Source organism: Stegostoma tigrinum, unplaced genomic scaffold (assembly GCF_030684315.1).
Source record: "Stegostoma tigrinum isolate sSteTig4 unplaced genomic scaffold, sSteTig4.hap1 scaffold_180, whole genome shotgun sequence".
Classification (NCBI taxonomy): domain Eukaryota; kingdom Metazoa; phylum Chordata; class Chondrichthyes; order Orectolobiformes; family Stegostomatidae; genus Stegostoma; species Stegostoma tigrinum.
Window position 1 is genome coordinate 211331 of NW_026728120.1, and position 26274 is coordinate 237604.

Sequence of the window (26274 nt, forward strand, 5' to 3'; positions counted from 1 at the left end):
CAGTGACTGAGTGAAATGGGATGCAGTGACTGAGTGAAATGGGATGCAGTGTCTGCGTGAAATGTGGTGCAGTGACTGCGTGAAATGCGGTGCAGTGACTGCATGAAATGTGATGCAGTGACGGAGGTACTGGGAAGGAGTGACTGAGTTAATAGGGATGCAGTGCCCGAGCGGGCTTGGGGTGCAGTGACTAAGGGAAATGGGATACAGTGCCTGAGTGAAATGTGACGCACTGACTGAGTGAAATGGGATGCAGTGACTGAGTGGAATGGGATGCAGTGACTGCGTGAAATGGGATGCAGTAAATGAGTAAATGAGATGCAGTGACTGAGTGAAATGCGCGCAGTGACTGATAGAAATCGGATAGTGACTGATGGAACTGGGATGCAGTGACTGACGGAACTGGGATGTGGTGACTGTGTGAACTGGGATGTGGTGACTGTGTGAACTGGGATGTGGTGACTGTGTGAACTGGGATGCGGTGACTATGTGAACTGGGATGCAGTGGCTGAGTGAAATGGGATGCAGTGGCTGAGTGAAATGGGATGCAGTGGCTGAGTGAAATGGGATGCAGTGGCTGAGTGAAATGGGATGCAGTGGGGAGTGAAATGGGATGCAGTGACTGGTGGAAATGAGATGCAGTGACTAAGGGAAAGGAAATGCAGTGTCTGTGGGAAATGGGATGCTGCGACTGAGGGTAATGGGATGCAGTGACTGATGGAAATGGATGCAGTGACTGAGTGAAATGGGATGCAGTGACTGAGTGAAATGCGATGCAGTGACTGAGGTACTGGGAAGGAGTGACTGAGTTAATAGGGATGCAGTGCCCGAGCGGGCTTGGGGTGCAGGGACTGAGTGAAATGGGATGCAGTGACTTAAGGAAAGGAAATGCAGTGTCTGTGGGATATAGGATGCTGCGACTGAGGGAAATGGGATGGAGTGACTGACGGAAATGGGATGCTGTTACTGAGCGAAATGGGATGCAGTGACTGAGCGAAATGGGATGCAGTGACTGAGTGAAATGGGATGCAGTGACTGAGTGAAATGGGATGCACTTACTGAGGGAAGTGGGATGCTGTGACTGAGGGAAATGGGATGCAGTGACTGATGGAACTGGGATGCGGTGACTGTGTGAACTGGGATGTGGTGACTATGTGAACTGGGATGCGGTGACTATGTGAAGTGGGATGCAGTGGCTGAGTGAAATGGGATGCAGTGGCTGAGTGAAATGGGATGCAGTGACTGAGTGAAATGGGATACAGTGACTGAGGGAAAAGGGATACAGTGACTGAGGGAAAAGGGATGCAGTGACTGAGGTACTGGGAAGGAGTGACAGAGTTCATGGGGATGCAGTGCCCGAGTGGACTTGGGGTGCAGTGAGTGAGTGAAATGGGATACAGTGCTTGAGTGAAATGAGATGCAGTGACTGAGGGAAATGGGATGCAGTGACTGAGTGAAATGAGATGCAGTGACTGAGGGAAATGGGACGCAGTGTCAGAGTGAAATGGGATGCAGTCAATGAGTGAAATGGCCTGCAGTGATTGAGTGATGTGGGATGCAGTGACTGAGGGAAATGGGATGCAGTGACTGAGTGAAATGGGATGCACTGACTCTTGGAAACGGGATGCAGTGACTGTTGGAAATGGATTGCATTGACTGTTGGCAAACGGATGCAGTGACTGAGGGAAAGGAGATGCAGTGACTGGGAAATGGCACACTGTGACTGAGGGTAATGGGATGCAGTGACTGAGGGGAATGGGATGCAGTGACTGAGTGAAATGGGATACTGTGACTGAGGAAAGGAGATGCAGTGACTATGGGAAATGGAATGCAGTGACTGAGTGAAATGGGATGCAGTGACTGAGGGTAATGGGATGCAGTGTCTGAGGGAAATGGGATGAAGTGAATGAGTGAAATGAGATGCACTGACTGATGGAAATTGGATGCAGTGACAGAGTGACATGAGCTGCAGTGACTGAGTGAAATGAGATGCAGTGTCTGATGTAAATGTGATGCAGTGACTGAGGTACTGGGAAGGAGTGAGTGTGTTAATAGGGATGCAGTGCCCGAGCGGGCTTGGGGTGCAGTGACCGAGGGACCTGGGATGCAGTGACTGAGTGAAATGGGATGCAGTGACTGACGGAAATGGGATGCAGTGACTGAGGGAAATGGGATGCCGTGACTGAGGGAAATGGGATGCAATCACTGAGTGAAATGCGATGCAGAGACTGAGGAAAAGGAGATGCTGTGACGATGGAAAATGGGATACAGTGAGTGTGGGAAATTGAATGCAGCGTCTGTGAGATATAGGAAACAGTGACTGATGGAAATTGGACGCAGTTACTGTGGTGAAGGAGATGCAGTGATTCAGTGAAATGGGATGCAGTGACTGAGGGACATGGGATGCAGTGACTGAGGGAAATGGGATGCAGTGACTGAGGGAAATGGGATGCAGTGATTGACGGAAATTGAATGCAGCCTCAGTGAGAAACGGGATACAGTGACTGAGTGAAATGGGATGCAGTGACTGAGGGAAGTGGGATGCAGTGACTGAGTGAAATGGGATGTATTGACTGATGGAATTGGGGTGCAGTAACCACATCAATACTGGGTGATGATCCTGGCCAGGTGTTAGATTTCAAAGTCGTTGATCACCTTGGTGATAGCGATCACAATTCTGTTATGTTTACTTCAGTGATGGAAAGGGATAGGTGTACACCACTGGGCAAGAGTTATAGCTGGCGGAAAGGCAATTACGAAGAGATTATGCAAGATTTAGGGAGCATAGGATGGGGAAGGAAACTGCAAGGGATGGGCACAATAGAAATGTGGAGCTTATTCAAGGAAAAGCTCCTGTGTGTCCTAGATAAGTATGTACCTGTCAGGCAGGCAGTAAGCTGTAGAGTGCGGGAGGCGTGGTTTACGAAGGAAGTGGAATCTCTGGTCAAGAGGAAGAAGGCGGCTTCTGTTACTTTCAGATGTGAAGGCTCAGTTAGGGTGATTGAGGGTTACAAGGTAGCCAGGAAAGACCGAAAGAGAGAGCTCAGAAGATCCAGGAGGAGACATGAGAAGTTGTTGGTGGATAGGATCAGGGTAAACCCTCAGGCTTTCTCTCGGTATTTAAGGAATAAAAGAATGACAAAAGTAAGATGAGGCCCAATGAAGGATAGTAGTGGTAAGTTGTGTGTGGAGTCAGATGAGATAGGGGAAGCGCTAAATGAATATTTTTCAACAGTATTCACTCTGGAAAACCACAATGTTGTCGAGGAGAATACAGACAAACAGGCTACTGGACTAAGTGGGATTGAGGTTCACCAGGAAGAGGTATTTGAAATCCTACAGAGGGTGAAGATAGCTATGTCCCCTGGGCCGGATGGGATTTATCCTCGGATCCTCTGAGAATCCAGGGAGGAGATTGCCGAGCCTTTGGCATTGATCTTTAACTCATCATTGTCTACAGGAATAGTGCCAGATGACTGGAGGATAGCAATTGTGGTTCCCCTGTTCAAGAAGGGGAGTAGAGACAACCCTGGTAATTATCGGCCAGTGAGCCTCACCTCACTTGTCGGTAAAGTGTTGAAAAAGGTTCTAAGGGACAGGATTTATAATCATCTCGAAAAGAATAAATTGATTAGGGATAGTCAGCACAGTTTTGTGAAGGCTAGGTCGTGCTTCACAAACCTTATTGAGTTCTTTGAGAAGGTGACCAAACAGGTGGATGAGAGGAAACCGGTTGATGTGGTGTATATGGATTTCAGCAAGGCGTTCGATAAGGTTCCCCATAACAGACTATTGTACAAAATGCAGAGGAATGGAATTGTGGGAGATATAGCAGTTTGGATCGGAAATTAGCTTGCTGAAAGAAGACAGAGCGTGATAGTTGATGGGAAACGTTCATCCTGGAGACCAGTTACTGGTGGTGTACCGCAAGGGTGGGTGTTGGGTCCACTGCTGTTTGTCATTTTTATAAATGACCTGGATGAGGGCGGAGAAGGATGGGTTAGTAAATTTGCAGATGACACTAAGATCGGTGGACTTGTGGACAGGGACAAAGGATTGGTTGCAGAGGGACATAGATAAGCTGCAGAGCTGGTCTGAGAGGTGGCAAATGGAGTTTAATGCAGACAAGTGTGAGGTGATGCACTTTGGTAGGAGTAACCAGAAGGCAAAGTACAGGGCTAATGGTAAGATGCTTAGTAGTATAGATGAGCAGAGAGATCTTGGTGTCCATGAACACAGATCCTTGAAAGTTGCCACCCAGGGTGACAGGGCTGTTCAGAAGGCATACAGTGTTTTAGCTTTGATTAATAGAGGGATCGAGTTCCGGAACCAAGAGGTTATGGTGAAGCTGTACAAAACTCTGGTGCGGCCGCACTTGGAGTATTGTGTACAGTTCTGGTCACCGCATTATAAGAAGGATGTGGAAGCTTTGAAAAGGGTGCAGAGGAGATTTACTAGGATGTTGCCTGGTATAGAGGGAAGGTCTTAGAATGAATGGCTGAGGGACTTGAGGCTGTTTTCATTAGAGAGAAGAAGGTTGAGAGGTGACTTAATTGAGACATATAAAATAATCAGAAGGTTAGATAGGGTGGATAGGGAGAGCCTTTTTCCTCGGATGGTGACGGCGAACACGAGGGGGCATAGCTTTAAATTGAGGGGTGAAAGATATAGGACAGATGTCAGAGGTAGTTTCTTTACTCAGAGAGTAGTAAGGGAATGGAACGCTTTGCCTGCAATGGTCGTAGATTTGCCAACTTTAGGTACATTTAAGTCGCCATTGGATAAGCATATGGGCGTACATGGAATAGTGCAGGTAGATGGGCTTGAGATCGGCATGACAGGTCGGCACAAGATCGAGGGCCGAAGGGCCTGTACTGTGCTGTAATGTTCTATGTTCTATGGCTAGCTCTCCCTGTGCTCCGTGTGATTTAACTTCCCTCTTGGAGTACCGTGAGGAACCACCTTGAACGCCTTACTGAAGCCCGTATGCGTCCATCTTTCTGCCTTAATCAATGCTCTTGATTACTACTTTAAAAAACTCAATCAAATTACATGAGTTATGATTTCCTGTGCACATGTGTCCTCGGATCCCATGGACTGTTTCCTGTTCTAACAGTCTTCAAATGGGGGATCTTGTCAAAAGCTTTGCTGATGCCCAAGTAGACTGTATCAAATGCATTGCCCTCATGCACACACCTAGTTAGCTCTTCAATCATAGATTCATAGAGTCATAGAGCACAGAATCAGGACCTTTAGTCCCAATCATCTGTACTGATCAGGTGTCCCAAACTTAACCGGTCCCATTTGCCTGTGTTTGGTATCCGTCTAAACCTTTCCTAATTGTGTACCTGTCCAAATGTCTTTTAAATACAGCAATTTTATCTGCCTCGACCACATCTGTTGGCAGCTCCTTCCATTCTCGAACCCCACCAATTGCATTGGTGCATTGGTTTGTTAAGAAAGCATATGGTGTTTTGGCTTTCATTAACAGGGGGATTGAGTTTAAGAGTCGTGAGATCTTGTTGCAGCTCTATAAAACTTTGGTTAGACCGCACTTGGAATACTGCGTCCAGTTCTGGGCGCCCTATTATAGGAAAGATGTGGATGCTTTGGAGAGGGTTCAGAGGAGGTTTACCAGGATGCTGCCTGGACTGGAGGGCTTATCTTATGAAGAGAGGTTGACTGAGCTCGGTCTCTTTTCATTGGAGAAAAGGAGGAGGAGAGGGGACCTAATTGAGGTATACAAGATAATGAGAGGCATAGATAGAGTCGATAGCCAGAGACTATTTCCCAGGGCAGAAATGGCTAGCACGAGGGGTCATAGTTTTAAGCTGGTTGGTGGAAAGTATAGAGGGGATGTCAGAGGCAGGTTCTTTACGCAGAGAGTTGTGAGAGCATGGAATGCGTTGCCAGCAGCAGTTGTGGAAGCAAGGTCATTGGGGTCATTTAAGAGACTGCTGGACATGCATATGGTCACAGAAATTTGAGGGTGCATCCATGAGGATCAATGGTCGGCACAACATTGTGGGCTGAAGGGCCTGTTCTGTGCTGTACTGTTCTATGTTCTATGTTCACCCCCCCCACCCCTTGTGGAAAGTTGGTTGAAAGTCAAAGCTGTGAATGTTAGAGATTCATCAACAAACCTCTTGCTGTCAACTGAAAGAAACCAGAGCTGATAAATCTCATGAGTAAACAAAATCATAGTTCTCCAGATTTAGTAACCATTATTTAGTAATTCCTCTTTTAATGGCTCTCACACAGTTGGCTGTCACTGAGGGGACTTCTCCTTGTACATTTCCTGCCATTAACCCAGTGCACTCTACAGGGACAGAAGACAGTAAAACTAAATAAAGAAACTCTAATTCAAAGAAAGAAGAATTATGGAAATGTCCTGCCCTCACCCCTTCTTTCCTCACAACCGCTCCCCACCCCTTTCACAAAGAACGATCAAACGAATGCTGTTGTAACATCTTACTTTGTTCCAAGCCCAGTTTATTTGTTGCTGAAACAGACTTTCTTGCTATTGGTCCCTTTGCACTTAATTATTCCAATGCACCCTGCGCACCTCCCGCTTTCTATTCTCGATAAAATCAGGGTCTTCTGCTGTTTATGTTAACCGTTCATAGCACATCCTGTGCCCCTTGACCTGCATCAAATCCAAGTTCAGCAAATCCTCAATTTTAATATTAATTAATAAACTCTAGTTTCGGTTTCAAATCCCTCCACGGTCTTGAATCCCTCCCCTAATCTCTGTAATCCCCTCCAGTCTCTTAGTTTTCAGGGCTATCTACAGTCTTACACTAACTCATTCCTGAACATTTCCAGTTGTAGTTAGCTCACAGGTGGCATTGCTGTGAGCTGCCAAGGTACTAACACTGGAATTTCTTTCCTCAACCACTCTGTCCCTCAACCAGTTATTCCTCATTTCGGACACTGAGCATGAGTGACCTGCAGTGAGGTCTCAAGGAATTGGAGCTAGTTCACCAGAGGATGTAGTCACACTCCATTTCAGCTATTGGGGATTCAGATGAGAACTGCAATGGGGATGGGGTGGCCGACAGAAGAAGAATTGGTGCATTGGCAGGTTAGAAAGCCTGCCATTAATGTCACGGAGCATGAAAGACTCTGGCTTCAATCTGGCGCAGTGTTTGGAACCCATCCACTCCAGCACTGAGTTGTGGCCAACCTGATGGGAACAGTTACAGATTGAGTCATGATTGGTATCTCTGCTCCAGAAAAAGCAGAAGCCAATGAAATGGCTGCAAGGTCAGACTCATGTCATCATGCCCAGCAATTCCAGTGCTCAAAGTGCAGTGCATTTCCAGCACTGCTGCCCAGGGCTGGGTGGTGGGGGGGTGGTGGGGGTGACAGTCACAGCAAGAAGTGACAGTGATGCAATGGGTCATGAACGACCTGTCTGCAAGTGCCCTTCCCTTATTGCCAATCCTTTGCCTTGTTAGTGCCCTTGCTAACATTGCTGGTCAGCCAGCTAGCCCTGATTTCTGCCACACCTTGCTGTTGTGGTACAGTCCTGGGTGGGCCCTTCTGGAGCTAGAGTTACTCAGGATAAACACAATAAAAATCATCAGCTTTCACCTGCAGTGCCACAGTCACAGGGATCGCACTCTGTGGGAGCATTAAGCAAGAAAAAGGCACCTGTAATACTGGTATGAAGGAAATAAATGAGGGCAGTTGATATTTGCATGCATTATGGCATAGATTGTTCAACATTATTGTTTTGAAATATCGATATTGTGATGGCATTTACTGTTGTTTGTAGACAAGTGGTGCAGTGGTAGTCAACAGCCAAGGAGAGGGAAGGTTCAGCCTTGTTAGTGGAATTTGAGCTTACATTTACCTGTATTACAGTTGGTCGAGTGGATCACAGAAAGTCTGGCAACAAAAAAGCTGCAATGGTTACCTCCTCACTGCTTCCAACTCCTCCTCTTTCTCAGCTGGTGCCCTATCACTGGCAGCGACAGCGTACCCTCATGATGCCAAGGTTGGAGACTATCAAGAATCATGATGACACCGGCCCTTCTCTGTACTGCAGGACTGCCCCAGAGTGCTCCAGGCAGCCGAAACAACATTGAACTACTCCAGTGGTCTGCACCATTACATTTCCTGTGGTACTTTATGCAGCCCCTCTGAGTGTATAATACACACTCCCATATGGACCACGTCATCAAACAAAGGCTCTTGTCACCTCCTCATTACTTCAAGTTGTTCAAATGAGGATGGCAGGGCAGAATATTGAAGAATTATTACAAAGTCTTCTGTTCAGTATCCTGCTGCTCTCTGACAAGGAAAACTGAAATGTACTTGATTTTCATGTAATTTTGATTCCCACTACAGGTCCTTGTGGGAACAGGAAAAATGACAAGCTGGAAAATTTTGCAAGTAATCTTTGGGCCAGCCTGGAATCTTCCCATCCTCTGGCCATGACCTTGTGACCCTGCTTGGAGGTTGTAGTTACAGTTTCAGAAGTGATCAATTCCAGTGAGGATGTCTGTACTAAGGTGAAAGCTCACGCTTCACGACGGGAAAAATGGCTCCATTCAGACTCTGGAGATTCAGGTATCCCACTGAGAATCGTTGTCTCCTTCATCATTCACCTTATTCCAGTCACCTGTCCTGCTCTGTGTGATTTCTGTCCATTCTCTCAGTCATGCTTGTCTGAGGGGATAGCCACAACTGAAGCCCTGTTGTTGACTTGTGCAGTATCCTCACAGTCAGGGAATGCTTCCCCATTCCTGAGAGATTTCAGCTGGCTTAAACAGCTCTGAAAACCACTAAACACTTTTACAAGAGTCAGCGGAAATCCACTTGCATCTAACCTGTAAGTAGTTGGTGATATCTCTATCCTCACTGCACTGGATTAAGAGAGGATTGTAACTGGAATACTGAGGTCAAAACATATACCATTAGCATCCAAGCAGCATTACGCATACTTCCATCAGAATGTGAATCAGATGACAGGGATTATACCTAGCACTTGGAGAACTGACAGAAACCCCAGGTTACTGTGTCAGGAAAGTTCCAGTGAATGAAGTGCCAACCGAGCACTTACCATTCGGGGGCAGTCTGTGGCTAAAACCCCACTCACTGAGAGATGCTGGCCAAACAGAGACTAGTGTCTCGCCATTGCAGGTGGTGCCACCAGGAAGGGTGGCTGATGTTGGTACTGCAATTAATCCAATGCTATTAGTGAGTCATGAACAAATTGGGAGAGGTTTTCTGGCCAGGGAATCAGGAGGTTGTAAGAAAAGGTAGTCAGGTGCTATCTGTTTGCCGTCGCTACTAATATGGCATGGCGGATCAATGGTTAGCACTGCTGCCTCACAGCTCCAGGGACCCAGGTTCAATTCCAACCTCAGGAGACTGTCTGTGTGGAGTTTGCACATTCTGTATCTTTCTGCATGGGTTTCCTCTGGGTGCTCCAGTTTCCTCCCACAGTCCAAAGATGTGCAGGTTAGATGGCTTGGCCATGCTAAGTTGCCCAGAGTGTCCAGGTATGTGTGGGTTAGGTGGGTTATAGTGGAATGGGTGTGGGTGGAATGCTGCAAAGGTCAATGTTGGGTCAAAGGGTCTGATTGTACACTGTAGGGATTCTATAATTAAGAGTTTTACTTCTCAAACTTTCTGTGTGATATTTGTTCAGCCTAAGTTATTAATTGCCCACTCAGGGGAGTAAAGACCATTTACCAGCCTTCCCAATCGAGACTGCATCAGGGTAAAACTTGAAAGACAGTCAGGTCCGTACTTACACTCTCCAGCTCAAACCCCGCATAAAGAGAGGGGTGTTAAATTCTACCCGTCATGTACAAAATCCAGCACCTACGTGATTGCCTGCAAAAATGCCATCCATCACTGCCCACAACAGAAGAGTGAACCTGGCAGAAACGCAGAATTGCTACAACGCAGAAGGAGGACATTCAGCCCATCATACTTGCCAAGCTCTCTGAGCACTCTAATTTAAGGCCAATCTTCTACCTTTTTCCAAAAACCCTGCATGTATTTTTTTTTCTGTTTAAGTAACCATCCCTCTTGCGTGCCTTCGCTGAATCTGCCACCACCACATTTCCAGGCAGTGGATTCCAGGCCCAGATCACTCACTGGCTGAATAAAGTATTTTTTCTCACTGCCCATTTGCTTCTTTTGTTAGCATCTTTGAAACTGTGCCCTCTGGTTCTAGATTCATTTTAGAAGTGGGAACATTTTATTCCTAGATAACAAGGTGTAGAACTGGATGAAGAGCTTTCTGAACTTTCTTCAGAAAAATGAAGAAGGGTCTAGGCCTGAAATGTCAGCCTTCCTGCTCCTCTGTTGCTGCTGGGCCTGCTGCGTTCATCCAGCTCAGCACCTTGTTATCTCAGATTCCCCAGCATCTGCAGTTCCTACTATCTCTGAAGCATTTTATTCCTATCTGCTTTCTCCTGAGCACTCATGGTTTTGGAAAGTTTCTATCAAGTTTCCAAGGAAAGCAGTCCCAGTACCTTGAAAAAATCCTCATAACTGAGTTTCTCATCCCTGAGAATCATTCTCATAAATGGAGGCGTTGTGACAACATCACTGGACTAGTAATCCGGAGATTCAAGTAATCAGAATCAACTTTCACCATGACGCATGTTTGAATCCAATTTCAATTTAAAAACAACACCCAGGAATGAAAGTCTATTGGCGCCCATGAAATGGACCAACGACTGTGCTGTACATTTCTATGACTCTATGTCTCATAACAGGTCGCAGTACATTGGAGTTTTGTGTCATCTGTACAGTACAATGTTGTCCCCTGCACACCCAAGCCTAGATCATTTATGTACATATCAGGAAAGCAAGGGTCTTAATACCAGCCTCAGGGGAACTCCACAACAAACATCCTCTCAATCAGAAAAACACCCATCACACTCTCTTTCTTGTGATCAGAGATAATGGGAACTGCAGATGCTGGAGAATCCAGGATAACAAAGTGTGTAGCTGGATGAACACAGCAGGCTGAGCAGCATCTCAGGAGCACAGAAGCTGACGTCAGCTTTGGTGCTCCTGAGGTGCTGCTTGGCCTGCTGTGTTCATCCAGCTACACACTTTGTTATATTACACTCTCTTTCTCATCCCTCAGACAATTTTGGATCCATTTTGCTGCTGTCCCTTTCATTCTAAGATTTTCTTCAAAAATTGTACAAAATGCTTTTGGATAGCCCATGCACAGCACAACAGCATCTTTGTCCTTTTCAACCTTCTCTGTTACCTGCGTCTATCTCAAGCATCCAATTGATGTGGGCAAGTGGATACTGATGTTATTGGATCTGAAGACACGGAAAATAACTCATTGATAATGTGGTATCCCAAGTTAGAACCGTCAGAGATTTACATGTCGGTGATAATTTATACACATGAGAGGGGTGCAGACACTTAGAGCTGGTCATCCGCAAGCTGAAAACATTTCCGAGTTAATTGCCACCCTGCGCAGAGTGCACATACAAATCTTGATGACAAGCATGACCCCAAGTCAGACAGCATCATTAGCATTGCTTCCAGATTAAACATAACCCAGGGAGAACAAGACACTGCCTTTCAGACAGGTGTGGAGATAATTCCCAAATAGCTAGTTTGATCCCAGACCACAGATGGGATGTACAATTATGGATTGACCAGATAAGGAACCAGCCAGGGTGCTCAGTGATAACTGGTTAACATGGCGGGGAAGGGAGTGAAAAAATAACGAGACGTGCTAATCGGAATTGAGCTGTATTTGTGTGTTAAGTAAAATTGAAGGGGCGTAAGAAGTGGGAGAGGGCTGTGGTGGCGGGTGGAATGATTGATGGAAGCCGCATTTGCTTCTTGTGCAAGTTTAATTCACTTCCGGAGACGCCGGTATTATTTTCAAATTGGCGCTATTTGCAGCGTAAAATTGCAATCGCCAAATGTTATGCTGACTCCTGAGACAGCAGGTTGGCAACCCCCAGTGAAAAGGGACCAGGATGCTAAATCTCCCCTTCCCCTACTGCATCCCTAAGCCAGCCCAGTTCGTCCCCTCCCCCCACTGCACCACACAACCAGCCCAGCTCTTCCCCCCCACCCACTGCATCCCAAAACCAGTCCAATCTGTCTCTGCCTTCCTAACCGGTTCTTCCTCTCACCCATCCCTTCCTCCCACCCCAAGCCGCACCCCCATCTACCTACTAACCTCATCCCGCCTCCTTGACCTGTCCGTCTTCCCTGGACTGACCTATCCCCTCCCTACCTCCCCACCTATACTCTCTCCACCTATCTTCTTTTCTCTCCATCTTCGGTCCGCCTCCCCCTCTCTCCCTATTTATTCCAGAACCCTCTCCCCATCCCCCTCTCTGATGAAGGGTCTAGGCCCGAAACGTCAGCTTTTGTGCTCCTCAGATGCTGTTTGGCCTGCTGTGCTCATCCAGCCTCACATTTTATTATTTTAGGAGAGAGAGCTGTTTTGGTTTGTGATACACGAGACGAGGCTGTCTATGCCTTTCACCCATCGGTAGCTCTCCTCCTGTCCGTGCCTCAGCCTCTATGCACACACACTGCCAGGCATAGTCTTCCTCCCTCTCTGTATGTGTGTGTGTCTCTCTCTCGCTTCAGCTCCTAAAACCTAAGATGCATCGGATATAAAAACACGCATATACACACACACACACACACACACACACACATCAACAAGCCATGGGGAAAGATCAGGAATTACTGCAAGCTGTCAAAACCGAAGATGTAGCTGCAGTGCAGAAGCTGTTGCAAAGGCCGAAACAAGGCAAAGCGAGTGAGTACCCTTTGCACACCGTTCCATTGGCTGATGTGAATGTGCCTGCGTTTTTTTTTGTGTGTGTTTTGCAAATGTCCTGTTATTGTGGAGTAGGAGGGGAGGGAGTTTGGTCTGTTGTTCAATATGGGCTCTCCTATCTTGACCGATGCTGTTAGCGACTCTTGATACTCCGTGCAATCGGTGGGAATGTAGCATTAGCCTGAATAGTGCGTTCTCTCTCCCTCAGACAGCTCCCCTGCATCCCTTAGCTTCACAAGCCGGCGCTTTCTGCTCCTAACGGCGCAGATTGGACGTTGAGGATTGATAAGGTCAATACTGGGAATCCTAGATTCCCTATCAACCGGGCAAGAGATTGCAGATGGTTTGTAGCGAATCCACGGTTGAGATACAACGCACAGAATCAGTTAGTATAAGGGGAAAGGTGGTTCTGGAGGTTTGCACTGTTCTGTTTCGGCAAAAAAAGTGCCCGACCTGAGAATATCAGGCCAGTGACTAAGATGGTTAAACAGCTAATTCTAGTGGAAAGCTGTCAAGAAGGTAATAGCTCAGTCTCGCTTCTGAGGAAGTGCAAACTGGAGATCTTGTTTGACCCACTCTGTGCAGGTTGTTGCTGTGTTGCAAAGAGAGCTTAGAGACGTGAGGGGGGACTTGGATGTGACAAATGCAGTGACTCCACACCCGGGCAGTGGTTTGGCAACATGATTCGGACCCCGTTAGCTTGCAGCCCTCTGACGCTGTTCCCTTACTGCCGGATGCTCACTGGCTCGCACGCCCCAAACAACCGGGGCTATTTTAAATTTAACCCCTTGATTGATGGGCTGACAAGTGCCTGTTGATGACAAAGCAATAGATGCTGCAGATCTGGTAATTAGAAGCAGTTTTGCTGGGAGACGCTTTAATTGATAGATTTCAATTCTAAAATTAACCAGGATTAAACGGGTGAGACCTAGAGCTGGCTGATCTATGATGTAGTAATAACAGTATTTTCGGAAAGATTGTCTGAGACGCAGGAGTGATGTCTCTTCCCAGCTATCCTGGCTGCAAGGAGGAGGAAAAGGCAACCCTTTCCGAACAAGGCACAGTGAGGATTTCTGAAACATTTATGTATCGCTTAACTGGAAACTTGATAATGTACGCCACGATGTGGGAGGGGGAATCTTATTCAGTTCGAAATTTGCCTAAAGCTTCACTCCAGATATTTTGTTAAAAATAAAAGAATAATGGGATTTGAAGGGTACGCTGTGAGTAAATCGTGGGAAAATGTTAATTTATTTTGATGTGACTTGCTCCTACATGAGTAAAACATATTGTGATTAAGGATGATGGAATAAACTAAAAGCATTATTTGCCAGGATGAGATTCTGTCATAGTCTGGAGATGCGCTGCTCTGCTATCCAGTTATGAAGAGCTGCTGTAGTTGTGTTCTACAAGACTCCAATTGTTGGATGCAGTGGAAGTCTTTCAGGAGAAGACACCATGTCCCTTTTAAAAATAGTTTCTTACTGATTTATCATGTCACACACAGTACTTTGATTTGTAATTTTCTGGCTTCTTCTCTGGTGTTGAGAACCTTTGTGGGTTGACTCTCCCTTTGACCTCATGATCCCTGTTGAGTTTAGATTTTGAATGCGTGGCCTGTGCATTTGTTGGATTTCTCTCTATTGGTTCTCTAAGTTCACTGACTGAATGCAACACTGTATCAATGTTTACCAATAATGATCATATCTGTGATGATGATGCTATTTTCCTTGGGACAGATAATGAAACTCTCCATGCTTCACAAAGTCTGTCTTCGTGTCTATTGGTGCTCCATAATTGGTGACCATGCCTTCAGCTGACAATGCCTTAAGCTCTGGAATTTCTTACATAAACCTCACCACTCCTTTACCACCCCCCACCCCGACCATGTTCTCCTTTACATTATTGGTTATAAAATACCAGAGCGGTTACCTGTGTTGATATTGCCAGTGTCACGTTTGATTAGATCATTCCTCCTATGAAATATTGTGAGACATTTTACTTTTAGCAATGCAAGATGCATACATGCTGTTGTTATTAGACAATAAATCGAGGTGGGAGGGTGCGGTATCATTGGGATTTAAACGGCTGGAGAGGCCTAACACCAAATACCCAGCAGGTAGCTGTGTTGGGGCTGGGTTTGAGGGTGGGGTGGCAGATGGTGACTGTCTCTTCTAAATTAGCCCATGTCCCATTAGAGGATCATATGTAATGCCTTGCTTATCACCAGTCTTCAAAATTCTGACAACACCCCAACTCCCCAACATATCCTCACTAGGGCCTACCAATTCTTCTCACTTGGTGAGCTGAATCTGGAACAATTGTCCAAGTCCCAAGTGCAATACCAGTAATGTAATACCAGTACCAGTGCTGGAATGCTGCCAATCTCTTACTGGCCTGAATCTCTCTGAGGCAGGACATCTTCATGTGTAAGCGGAGCAATCAACCCATCAGATGGTTGCAGAGCTTGGCAGACTTCCCCACCTCTGTGCTTTTAGTCAAAGAGGTGGGGAACCCAGAGTCTTGTGTCATTCAGCCCTGAGGCAGTTGACCCTTACTTGCCTTCTGAAGTAGTATAGCAAATAGTTCATAAAAATGGGCAATAAAATGGTGACTTTGCCAGCATAATCCACATAATTAGAACGTTTCTTTATTAAATTGGGAACTCTGTGTGGTGTGTGCAATGCTAATGGAAGTACAGATCCTGGCTAAGCCCAGTGTTCTGTCTCCACCTCCCATGATAATACGAGGTACTGACTGATTGGTTTCTTGGCTGAGACTGTGGTCACTTACTTTGCAGCCAAAAACACGAAGCAGTGTTTTTAGGAGAGGATGGGACAAAATATTTAGAAGAGTGTCGAGAGGGTCCATAAAGTTTTGCAACTGAAGACATAAAAGCTGCTAGAGTTTAAAAATAACTTGGATCTGTATTTGAACTAACATTAATGTAGAGGGCCAAGAGCTGGAAAACAGGATTCAACTTGATAGTTTTAATTTGGCTGGCAAAGATGCGCTGGGCCAAATGCTCTCCTTCCATTGCTGCAAATTTCCACGATACTCCAAAATCATGTCAAAGATTTCTGAAGAAGGGTCTTGGCTTGAAACATCAGCCTTCCTGCTCCTCTGATGTTGCTTGGCCTGCTGTGTACATCCAGCTCTACACCTTGTTATCTCTATTGTAGAGCATCTATGTGCCCCACTGTTATTTTACGATCATGCCAGATGTGTAGTACGTGATTTCTCTGCAAGTTGGTATGATAAATTAAAATCATGAGACATTTTTATTCTCTTAATGATAAAATTCAAAATTCCAACTGCACCTATGTCAACTCCTGTGCTGTGACATGTCTTTACAGATTGAAAGGTGCATTTTATTTCAGTTGGGATGATTCTTGGATTTCTGCCAGACTTCAGCAGTTTGAGGTTTGCTGTGACAGTTCCATGCCTTTTGACCTTCAACACAATCACAGTGAAAATGACGTGGAAATTACAATATGGATACTGTGTGTGTGTGTGTGTGTGTGTGTGTGTGTGTGTGTGTGTGTGTGTGTGTACCTTGTGATATTTGATATTTTGAGTGCGAGCAGCAGCGGAGGCAAGACGGACCCGGAAGACTGCAGCTAAGGTAAAGCAGTTTATTTTTAAAATTACTTACCGGTAGTGGGCAGCGGTGTTTTTTTTTCCTCTTTCAGAGAAGGAGCGAGAGCATCAGAGGAAGTGACGAGGACCAGAGGGGCAGCCGGGAAGGAAAGCAGTGAGTATAAATACTCACCCTTCGACGCCAACGGCCTTTTTGAGTGCGAGCAGCAGCGGAGGCAAGACGGACCCGGAAGACTGCAGCTAAGGTAAAGCAGTTTATTTTTAAAATTACTTACCGGTAGTGGGCAGCGGTGTTTTTTTTTCCTCTTTCAGAGAAGGAGCGGGAGCATCAGAGGAAGTGACGAGGACCAGAGGGGCAGCCGGGAAGGAAAGCAGTGAGTATAAATACTCACCCTTCGACGCCAACGGCCTTTTTGAGTGCGAGCAGCAGCGGAGGCAAGACGGACCCGGAAGACTGCAGCTAAGGTAAAGCAGTTTATTTTTAAAATTACTTACCGGTAGTGGGCAGCGGTGTTTTTTTCCTCTTTCAGAGAAGGAGCGGGAGCATCAGAGGAAGTGACGAGGACCAGAGGGGCAGCCGGGAAGGAAAGCAGTGAGTATAAATACTCACCCTTCGACGCCAACGGCCTTTTTGAGTGCGAGCAGCAGCGGAGGCAAGACGGACCCGGAAGACTGCAGCTAAGGTAAAGCAGTTTATTTTTAAAATTACTTACCGGTAGTGGGCAGCGGTGTTTTTTTTTCCTCTTTCAGAGAAGGAGCGGGAGCATCAGAGGAAGTGACGAGGACCAGAGGGGCAGCCGGGAAGGAAAGCAGTGAGTATAAATACTCACCCTTCGACGCCAACGGCCTTTTTGAGTGCGAGCAGCAGCGGAGGCAAGACGGACCCGGAAGACTGCAGCTAAGGTAAAGCAGTTTATTTTTAAAATTACTTACCGGTAGTGGGCAGCGGTGTTTTTTTTTCCTCTTTCAGAGAAGGAGCGGGAGCATCAGAGGAAGTGACGAGGACCAGAGGGGCAGCCGGGAAGGAAAGCAGTGAGTATAAATACTCACCCTTCGACGCCAACGGCCTTTTTGAGTGCGAGCAGCAGCGGAGGCAAGACGGACCCGGAAGACTGCAGCTAAGGTAAAGCAGTTTATTTTTAAAATTACTTACCGGTAGTGGGCAGCGGTGTTTTTTTCCTCTTTCAGAGAAGGAGCGGGAGCATCAGAGGAAGTGACGAGGACCAGAGGGGCAGCCGGGAAGGAAAGCAGTGAGTATAAATACTCACCCTTCGACGCCAACGGCCTTTTTGAGTGCGAGCAGCAGCGGAGGCAAGACGGACCCGGAAGACTGCAGCTAAGGTAAAGCAGTTTATTTTTAAAATTACTTACCGGTAGTGGGCAGCGGTGTTTTTTTTTCCTCTTTCAGAGAAGGAGCGGGAGCATCAGAGGAAGTGACGAGGGGCAGCCGGGAAGGAAAGCAGTGACCATATATATCAGCAAGGCGGCTTAACCCGAGACTCTACAACTGTAGTGTCTCCCACCCGCCCTCCTCCTCTAACCTAGTTAATAAGGTAAGGTTCATTCTAAACTTTCTCTATTGAACATAAGTTTGTTATTAATTTGTTATTATTACTTGAAGTGAGCTTTCTGCTTTAGTATTGAGTGGGTGTTCAGATAAGTGGGGTATGGATGCTAGGGCAGTTGCTTGCTCCTCCTGCAAAATGTGGCAGTTGGGAGATGTGGCACACGTCTCCGCTGGCTACATCTGCGGGAAGTGCACCCAGCTACAGCTCCTTGAAAACCGTGTTAGGGAAATGGAGCTGGAGCTGGATGAACTACGGATCATTCGGGAGGCAGAGGGGGTAATTGAGAGGAGTTATCGGGAGTTGGTCACTCCTAAGGCTCAGGACGAGGATAGATGGGTTACAGTTAGGGGGAGGAAAGGGGACAGACAGACAGTGCAGAGATCCCCTGTGGGCATTCCCCTCAGCAATAAGTATACCGTTTTGGATACTGCTGGGGGGGTTGACCTACCAGAGGAAAGCCATAGTAGTCAGTTCTCTGGCACTGAGCCTGACACTGTGGCAAAGAAGGGAAGGGGGCAGAATAGAAAAGTACTCGTGGTAGGGGACTCGATAGTTAGGGGAATCGACAGGAGATTTTGTGGGCAAGATCGGGATTCCCGGAAGGTATGTTGCCTCCCTGGTGCCAGGGTCCGGGACGTCTCCGATCGGGTGTATAAAGTTCTGAAAGGGGAGGGTGAACAGCCAGAAATCGTGTTACATATTGGCACAAATGATAAAGCCAGAAATAGGTTTGAGGATATAAAAAGTGATTTCAGGGAGTTAGGATGGAAGCTGCAGAGCAGGACGAACAGAGTAGTGTTCTCTGGTTTACTACCGGTGCCACGAGATAGCGAGGTGAGGAACAGGGAGCGGGCGCAGCTGAACACGTGGCTACGCAGCTGGTGTAGGAGGGAGGGTTTCAGATATGTTGATAATTGGGATGCCTTCTGGGGAAGGTGGGACCTGTACAAGAAGGACGGGTTGCATCTGAACTGGAAGGGGACCAATGTCCTGGGTGGAAGGTTTGCTCGAGTAGTTCGAGAGGGTTTAAACTAGTGTGCCAGGGGGGGTGGGAACCTGAGCTGTATACCAGAGGTGAGCGTTGATGCAGGTGAGGCAGTAGCAAGAGGTAGACCAGCTAGTGGGAAGGATTTTCCTGGGAAGGAACCAAGGGATCGGTTAAAGTGTGTTTGCTTTAATGCAAGGAGTATCAGGAATAAAAGTGATGAACTGAGAGCATGGATCAGTACCTGGTGCTATGATGTTGTGGCCATAACAGAGACATGGGTTTCTCATGGGCTGGAATGGTTGCTGGATATTCCAGGGTTTAGAACATTTAAAAAGAATAGGGAGGGGGGAAAAAGAGGAGGGGGTGTAGCACTACTAATCAGAGAGGGTATCACAGCTACAGAAGCTTCCATTGTCGAGGACGATCTGCCTACTGAGTCAGTATGGGTGGAAATTAGGAACAGCAAGGGAGTAGTCACCTCGTTAGGGGTTTACTACAGGCCCCCCAATAGCAGCAGGGAGATTGTAGAAAGCATAGGTCGACAGATTTTGGAAAAGTGTGGACGCAGTAGGGTTGTTGTAATGGGTGACTTTAACTTTCCTAATATTGATTGGAACCTCCTTCGAGCAGAAGATTTGAATGGAGCTGTTTTTGTAAGGTGTGTTCAGGAGGGTTTCCTAACGCAGTACGTTGACAGGCCGACGAGGGGAGAGGCCATTCTAGACTTGGTGCTCGGAAACGAGCCGGGGCAGGTATCAGATCTTGTGGTGGGAGAGCATTTTGGTGATAGTGACCATAACACTCTCTCATTCTACATAGCTATGGAGAAGGAGAGGATTAGGCAGAATGGGAGGATATTTAATTGGGGAAGAGGAAACTGTGATGCGATTAGACACGAGTTAGGAAGCATGGACTGGGAGCAGTTGTTCCATGGTAAGGGAACTATAGACATGTGGAGATGGTTTAAGGAACAGTTGTTGGGAGTGATGAGTAAATATGTCCCTCTGAGACAGGCAAGACGGGGTAAGATTAAGGAACCTTGGATGACGAGAGCGGTGGAGCTTCTAGTGAAAAGGAAGAAGGTAGCTTACATAAGGTGGAGGAAGCTAGGGTCAAGTTCAGCTAGAGAGGATTACATGCAGGCAAGGAAGGAGCTCAAAAATGGTCTGAGGAGAGCCAGGAGGGGGCACGAGAAAGGCTTGGCAGAAGGAATCCGGGAAAACACAAAGGCATTTTACACTTACGTGAGGAATAAGAGAATGGTCAAAGAAAGAGTAGGGCCGATCAGGGATAGCATAGGGAACTTGTGTGTGGAGCCTGAGGAGGTAGGGGAAGCCCTAAATGAGTTTTTTGCTTCTGTCTTTACGAAAGAAACGACCTGTGTAGTGAATGAAACCTTTGAAGAGCAGGTGTGCATGCTGGAATGGATAGAGATAGAGGAAGCTGATGTACTGAAAATTTTGTCAAACATTAAGATTGACAAGTCGCCAGGCCCGGATCAGATTTGTCCTCGGCTGCTTTGGGAAGCGAGAAATGCAATTGCTTCGCCACTTGCGAAGATCTTTGCATCCTCGCTCTCCACTGGAGTCGTACCTGAGGACTGGAGAGAGGCAAATGTAATTCCTCTCTTCAAGAAAGGAAATAGGGAAATCCCCGGCAATTATAGACCGGTAAGTCTCACGTCTGTCGTCTGCAAGGTGTTAGAAAGGATTCTGAGGGATAAGATTTATGACCATCTGGAAGAGCATGGCTTGATCAAATACAGTCAACACGGCTTTGTGAGTCGTAGGTCATGCCTTACAAACCTTATCGAGTTTTTTGAGGATGTGACTAGTAAGGTTGATGAGGGTCAAGCTGTGGATGTGGTGTATATGGACTTCAGTAAGGCATTTGATAAGGTTCCCCATGGAAGGCTCATTCAGAAGGTCAGGAGGAATGGGATACAGGGGAACTTAGCTGCTTGGATACAGAATTGGCTGGCCAACAGAAGACAGCGAGTGGTAGTAGAAGGAAAATATTCTGCCTGGAAGTCAGTGGTGAGTGGGGTTCCACAGGGCTCTGTCCTTGGGCCTCTACTGTTTGTAATTTTTATTAATGACTTGGACGAGGGAATTGAAGGATGGGTCAGCAAGTTTGCAGACGACACAAAGGTCGGAGGTGTCGTTGACAGTGTAGAGGGCTGTTGTAGGCTGCAGCGGGACATTGACAGGATGCAGAGATGGGCTGAGAGGTGGCAGATGGAGTTCAACCTGGATAAATGCGAGGTGATGCATTTTGGAAGGTCGAATTTGAAAGCTGAGTACAGGATTAAGGATAGGATTCTTGGCAGCGTGGAGGAACAGAGGGATCTTGGTGTGCAGATACATAGATCCCTTAAAATGGCCACCCAAGTGGACAGGGTTGTTAAGAAAGCATATGGTGTTTTGGCTTTCATTAACAGGGGGATTGAGTTTAAGAGTCGTGAGATCTTGTTGCAGCTCTATAAAACTTTGGTTAGACTGCACTTGGAATACTGCGTCCAGTTCTGGGCGCCCTATTATAGGAAAGATGTGGATGCTTTGGAGAGGGTTCAGAGGAGGTTTACCAGGATGCTGCCTGGACTGGAGGGCTTATCTTATGAAGAGAGGTTGACTGAGCTCGGTCTCTTTTCATTGGAGAAAAGGAGGAGGAGAGGGGACCTAATTGAGGTATACAAGATAATGAGAGGCATAGATAGAGTCGATAGCCAGAGACTATTTCCCAGGGCAGAAATGGCTAGCACGAGGGGTCATAGTTTTAAGCTGGTTGGTGGAAAGTATAGAGGGGATGTCAGAGGCAGGTTCTTTACGCAGAGAGTTGTGAGAGCATGGAATGCGTTGCCAGCAGCAGTTGTGGAAGCAAGGTCATTGGGGTCATTTAAGAGACTGCTGGACATGCATATGGTCACAGAAATTTGAGGGTGCATCCATGAGGATCAATGGTCGGCACAACATTGTGGGCTGAAGGGCCTGTTCTGTGCTGTACTGTTCTATGTTCTATGTTCTATAATCATTTGATATAATCAGTGGCGTTAGTTTGGAGAGGTTTTGCTCTCCCATTTGAATATTGAAGTAGAATGTAAAGCTCTTCCAGAAGTTTCGCTAATGACATAGAACATCAATCTGATGAAAACCTACGTCTTCCCCTTGCTACTATCTACTTGTTATTGCAGTATCAGTTTCTGAGACATGCCTTAGAATCCATTAAAGACGTGAATAAAGGCAAACAGTTGCCACTCACTCTAACCAACGTTTTTGTATAAAGACTTTACCCTCTACATGGACATGAGTCTTAATCCCATGTGCCCACTCTGTTCCAGTGAATGCTTCATTCATCCTTACTTTGACCACTTGCTTAACCTATTCCTAAATATTGACTTGGCTGCCTGTTCAGTCATTAATTCTGGTTGCACATTTTGAACTCTATGTGTTTGATGCAGCAGTTGGAAACAAGGGCTTGTGCTGCTTTAGTTATACCATCAATAGAGACTTTAAATAGTCATGAAAGAAAGGAAGAACTGGCACTGAATAAATTACCTGGGTTTTTTTTTGTATTCATTCTTAGAATGGAGCTGCTGCTGGCTGGCCAGTATTTATTGCCCACTCATAGCTGCCCTTGACAAGGTGTTGGTGAGCTGCCTTCTTGAACCATGGCTTGGAGGGCAACTTGCAGGTGGTGGTATTCCCATAAATTTGCTGCCCTTATCCTTCGAGATGGTAGTATTTATGAAAGTGTTGGTTTCTAAAGAGCCTTGGTGAATTTATACAGGGGATTTTGTAGATGATGTGCACAGCTGCTACTTCCCATCACTGGTGGAGGGAATGAATTTTTCTCGCTGTTGCTTTGTTAACTGTAGCAGCTTGTTGTGCCTAAATTGACTGCTGCATTTCCTGACATTGCAATAGTGACTACACTTCCAAAATATGCATACTGCTGAGAAAAGGCATATTTTGCTACAGTTTTTCAACTTGCACTTAACAGGACAATTCACATCAAATACAATGTAAAAGGATCAACTATTATAGTAAATAAGAAGTGAGTCCTGGTGTTTTCCCTGTGGAAACACCTCAGAGTCCACTGTAATTGCTTTATTCATCTTTACTTCAACCATTTGCTGTACCTGTTCCTAAATATTGATGTGGTTCCACTTCCAAATGAATCAGCACTCTCTTTGTGTACAGCTTTTCCCGTCACTTCTTGCAAATTGCCCCAATAAGTGCAAGATGAAAAGGATAATCAAAATGTATTTTTTACAAGTTCTGTATTACCAACTGATTACTGCCAAAATACTTCATTGGCTGTAAAGTGCTTTGGAATGTCCTGAGGTCATGAAAGGGAAGAAAGAGAAGGCTTTCTTTCTTAACATTGTGCATTTCACAGCTTTAGGATATCCCAAACAACTTCTGGCCAAGAGAATAGTTGAGAATTGGAGTCACTGTCGTAATGTGGAAACACGGCAGTCCATTTGTGCACAGTGAGATCTCACAAACGGCAACATCACAGTGACCAGAAAACCCCTTCAGTAATATCAGTTCAGAGCTTAGTATTGACCAAAACACCAGGATAACTCTGCTTGACAACAGAGGCATTATATTACCTGAGAGGGAATACGAGTATTTAACAACTAGACACCTGAAGCCACAATTTCCAAGGGTAGAGTGTTGGTTCGAATGGTATCATCCAAAGGTCAGCACCTCCAACAATGGAGCACTGGGTATGTTAGCCTAGATTTTCTTCTCAGGTCTATAGATCCTGACTTGAACAATGACATTCTGTCTTAACGGTTGGAGTGAAACCCACTGAGCTGCAGCTAATATAGAACATAGAACAGTACAGCACAGAACAGGCCCTTCAGCCCACAATGTTGTGCCGACCATTGATCCTCATGTATGCACCCTCAAATTTCTGTGACCATATACATGTCCAGCAGTCTCTTAAATGACCCCAATGACCTTGCTTCCACAACTGCTGCTGGCAACGCATTCCATGCTCTCACAGCTCTCTGCGTAAAGAACCTGCCTCTGACATCCCCTCTATACTTTCCACCAACCAGCTTAAAACTATGACCCCTCGTGCTAGCCATTTCTGCCCTGGGAAATAGTCTCTGGCTATCAACTCTATCTATGCCTCTCATTATCTTGTATACCTCAATTAGGTCCCCTCTCCTCCTCCTTTTCTCCAATGAAAAGAGACCGAGCTCAGTCAACCTCTCTTCATAAGATAAGCCCTCCAGTCCAGGCAGCATCCTGGTAAACCTCCTCTGAACCCTCTCCAAAGCATCCACATCTTTCCTATAATAGGGCGCCCAGAACTGGACGCAGTATTCCAAGTGCGGTCTAACCAAAGTTTTATAGAGCTGCAACAAGATCTCACGACTCTTAAACTCAATCCCCCTGTTAATGAAAGCCAAAACACCATATGCTTTCTTAACAACCCTGTCCACTTGGGTGGCCGTTTTATGGGATCTATGTATCTGCACACCAAGATTCCTCTGTTCCTCCACGCTGCCAAGAATCCTATCCTTAATCCTGTACTCAGCTTTCAAATTCGACCTTCCAAAATGCATCACCTCGCATTTATCCAGGTTGAACTCCATCTGCCACCTCTCAGCCCATCTCTGCATCCTGTCAATATCCCGCTGCAGCCGACAACAGCCCTCTACACTGTCAACGACACCTCCGACCTTTGTGTCGTCTGCAAACTTGCTGACCCATCCTTCAATCCCCTCATCCAAGTCATTAATAAAAATTACAAACAGTAGAGGCCCAAGGACAGAGCCCTGTGGAACCCCACTCACCACTGACTTCCAGGCAGAATATTTTCCTTCGAATACCACTCGCTGTCTTCTGTTGGCCAGCCAATTCTGTATCCAAGCTGCTAAGTTCCCCTGTATCCCATTCCTCCTGACCTTCTGAATGAGCCTACCATGGGGAACCTTATCAAATGCCTTACTGAAATCCATATACACCACATCCACAGCTCGACCCTCATCAACCTTTCTAGTCACATCCTCAAAAAACTCGATAAGGTTTGTAAGGCATGACCTACCCCTCACAAAGCTGTGTTGACTGTATTTGATCAAGCCATGCTCTTCCAGATGGTCATAAATCTTATCCCTCAGAATCCTTTCTAACACCTTGCAGACGACAGACGTGAGACTTACTGGTCTATAATTGCCGGGGATTTCCCTATTTCCTTTCTTAAAGAGAGGAATTACATTTGCCTCTCTCCAGTCCTCAGGTACGACTCCAGTGGAGAGCGAGGATGCAAAGATCTTTGCAAGTGGCGAAGCAATTGCATTTCTCGCTTCCCAAAGCAGCCGAGGACAAATCTGATCCGGGCCTGGCGACTTGTCAATCTTAATGTTTGACAAAATTTTCAGCACATCAGCTTCGTCTATCTCTATCCATTCCAGCATGCACACCTGCTCTTCAAAGGTTTCATATCCAATGATTGATCTGTATAGTGAGTGAAAGGAAAATGGTGTAAACACCACACTGTGCAGCCTGCTCTCATTCACTCACTCGGAGCAAATTTTCAGAAACTTGCCAGAAGATAGTGAGTGCACCTTCTTATTAAGCTGCTGCTTGTAGCTGCTCCTGCCAGGAGACCTGCAGTCATGGTGTGCCAATTCTGTCTGTCTTATGCCACCCTCATACATCGGTTGTGGTTTGTTGGCAGCCATTCTGTGACACCACTCTGTGACCTGTTCCTGGGAAGATAGGGTTCTCCTGTGAGGAAAGGTTGGATCTGTTCCAGTTGGAACTTAGAAGAATGAGAATTGATCCTATGGCAATATATAAAATCCTGAGGGGACTTGATACTTTGTGTACAGGGAAAATGTTTTCTCTTGTGAGGGAATCTCAAAAAAGGGGGTACAATTTAAGAACAGGAGGTCTTCTCTCGATGATGGAGACAAGGAGGATTTCCATCAGAGGGGTATGGGTCTGTGGAATTCTCTTCCCCAAAAAGTATTGGCGGCTGTACCATTGACTTTATTCTAGGTTGAGTTAGATGGTTTTTTGATAGATGTGGGAGACGAGGGGTTGGGGAAAAGGGACAGAGGGGCTTGAGTCCACAAGCAGATCAGCCACTGAATGGTGGAGCAGAGTTCAAGGGCTGAATGGCTTTCTGTTGCTCTCAAATGACATGTTCCTATATTCCGTTCTAACATCCATCATCCAACTGCACATAGGTTGACCCCTCTTCCTGCTGCTGTCCAGAATCTCTTAGCTTGTAAGCTCAGATCAAATAGCCAAAATTGTGAGTCTTTTTTTTCTGGGTGTCACTTATTAAAC

General features: G+C 46.2%; 1 protein-coding gene and 1 long non-coding RNA gene across 2 annotated transcripts in view; both read left to right on the forward strand.

Moving 5' to 3' along the window:
• Window positions 1-10116, forward strand: part of LOC132207859 (uncharacterized) — a 123491-nt gene extending 113375 nt beyond the window's left edge. The window contains exon 4 of the long non-coding RNA XR_009443918.1: window positions 7870-10116. This is a non-coding gene — a long non-coding RNA (uncharacterized LOC132207859). The remainder of the gene's footprint in view (window positions 1-7869) is intronic.
• Window positions 10117-12317: 2201 nt separating this feature from the next.
• Window positions 12318-26274, forward strand: part of LOC132207858 (uncharacterized) — a 123880-nt gene continuing 109923 nt past the window's right edge. Inside the window, exon 1 of the mRNA XM_059643692.1 lies at window positions 12318-12781. Within this exon, the coding sequence (XP_059499675.1) occupies window positions 12688-12781 (94 nt within the window). The 5' untranslated portion in view covers window positions 12318-12687. The remainder of the gene's footprint in view (window positions 12782-26274) is intronic.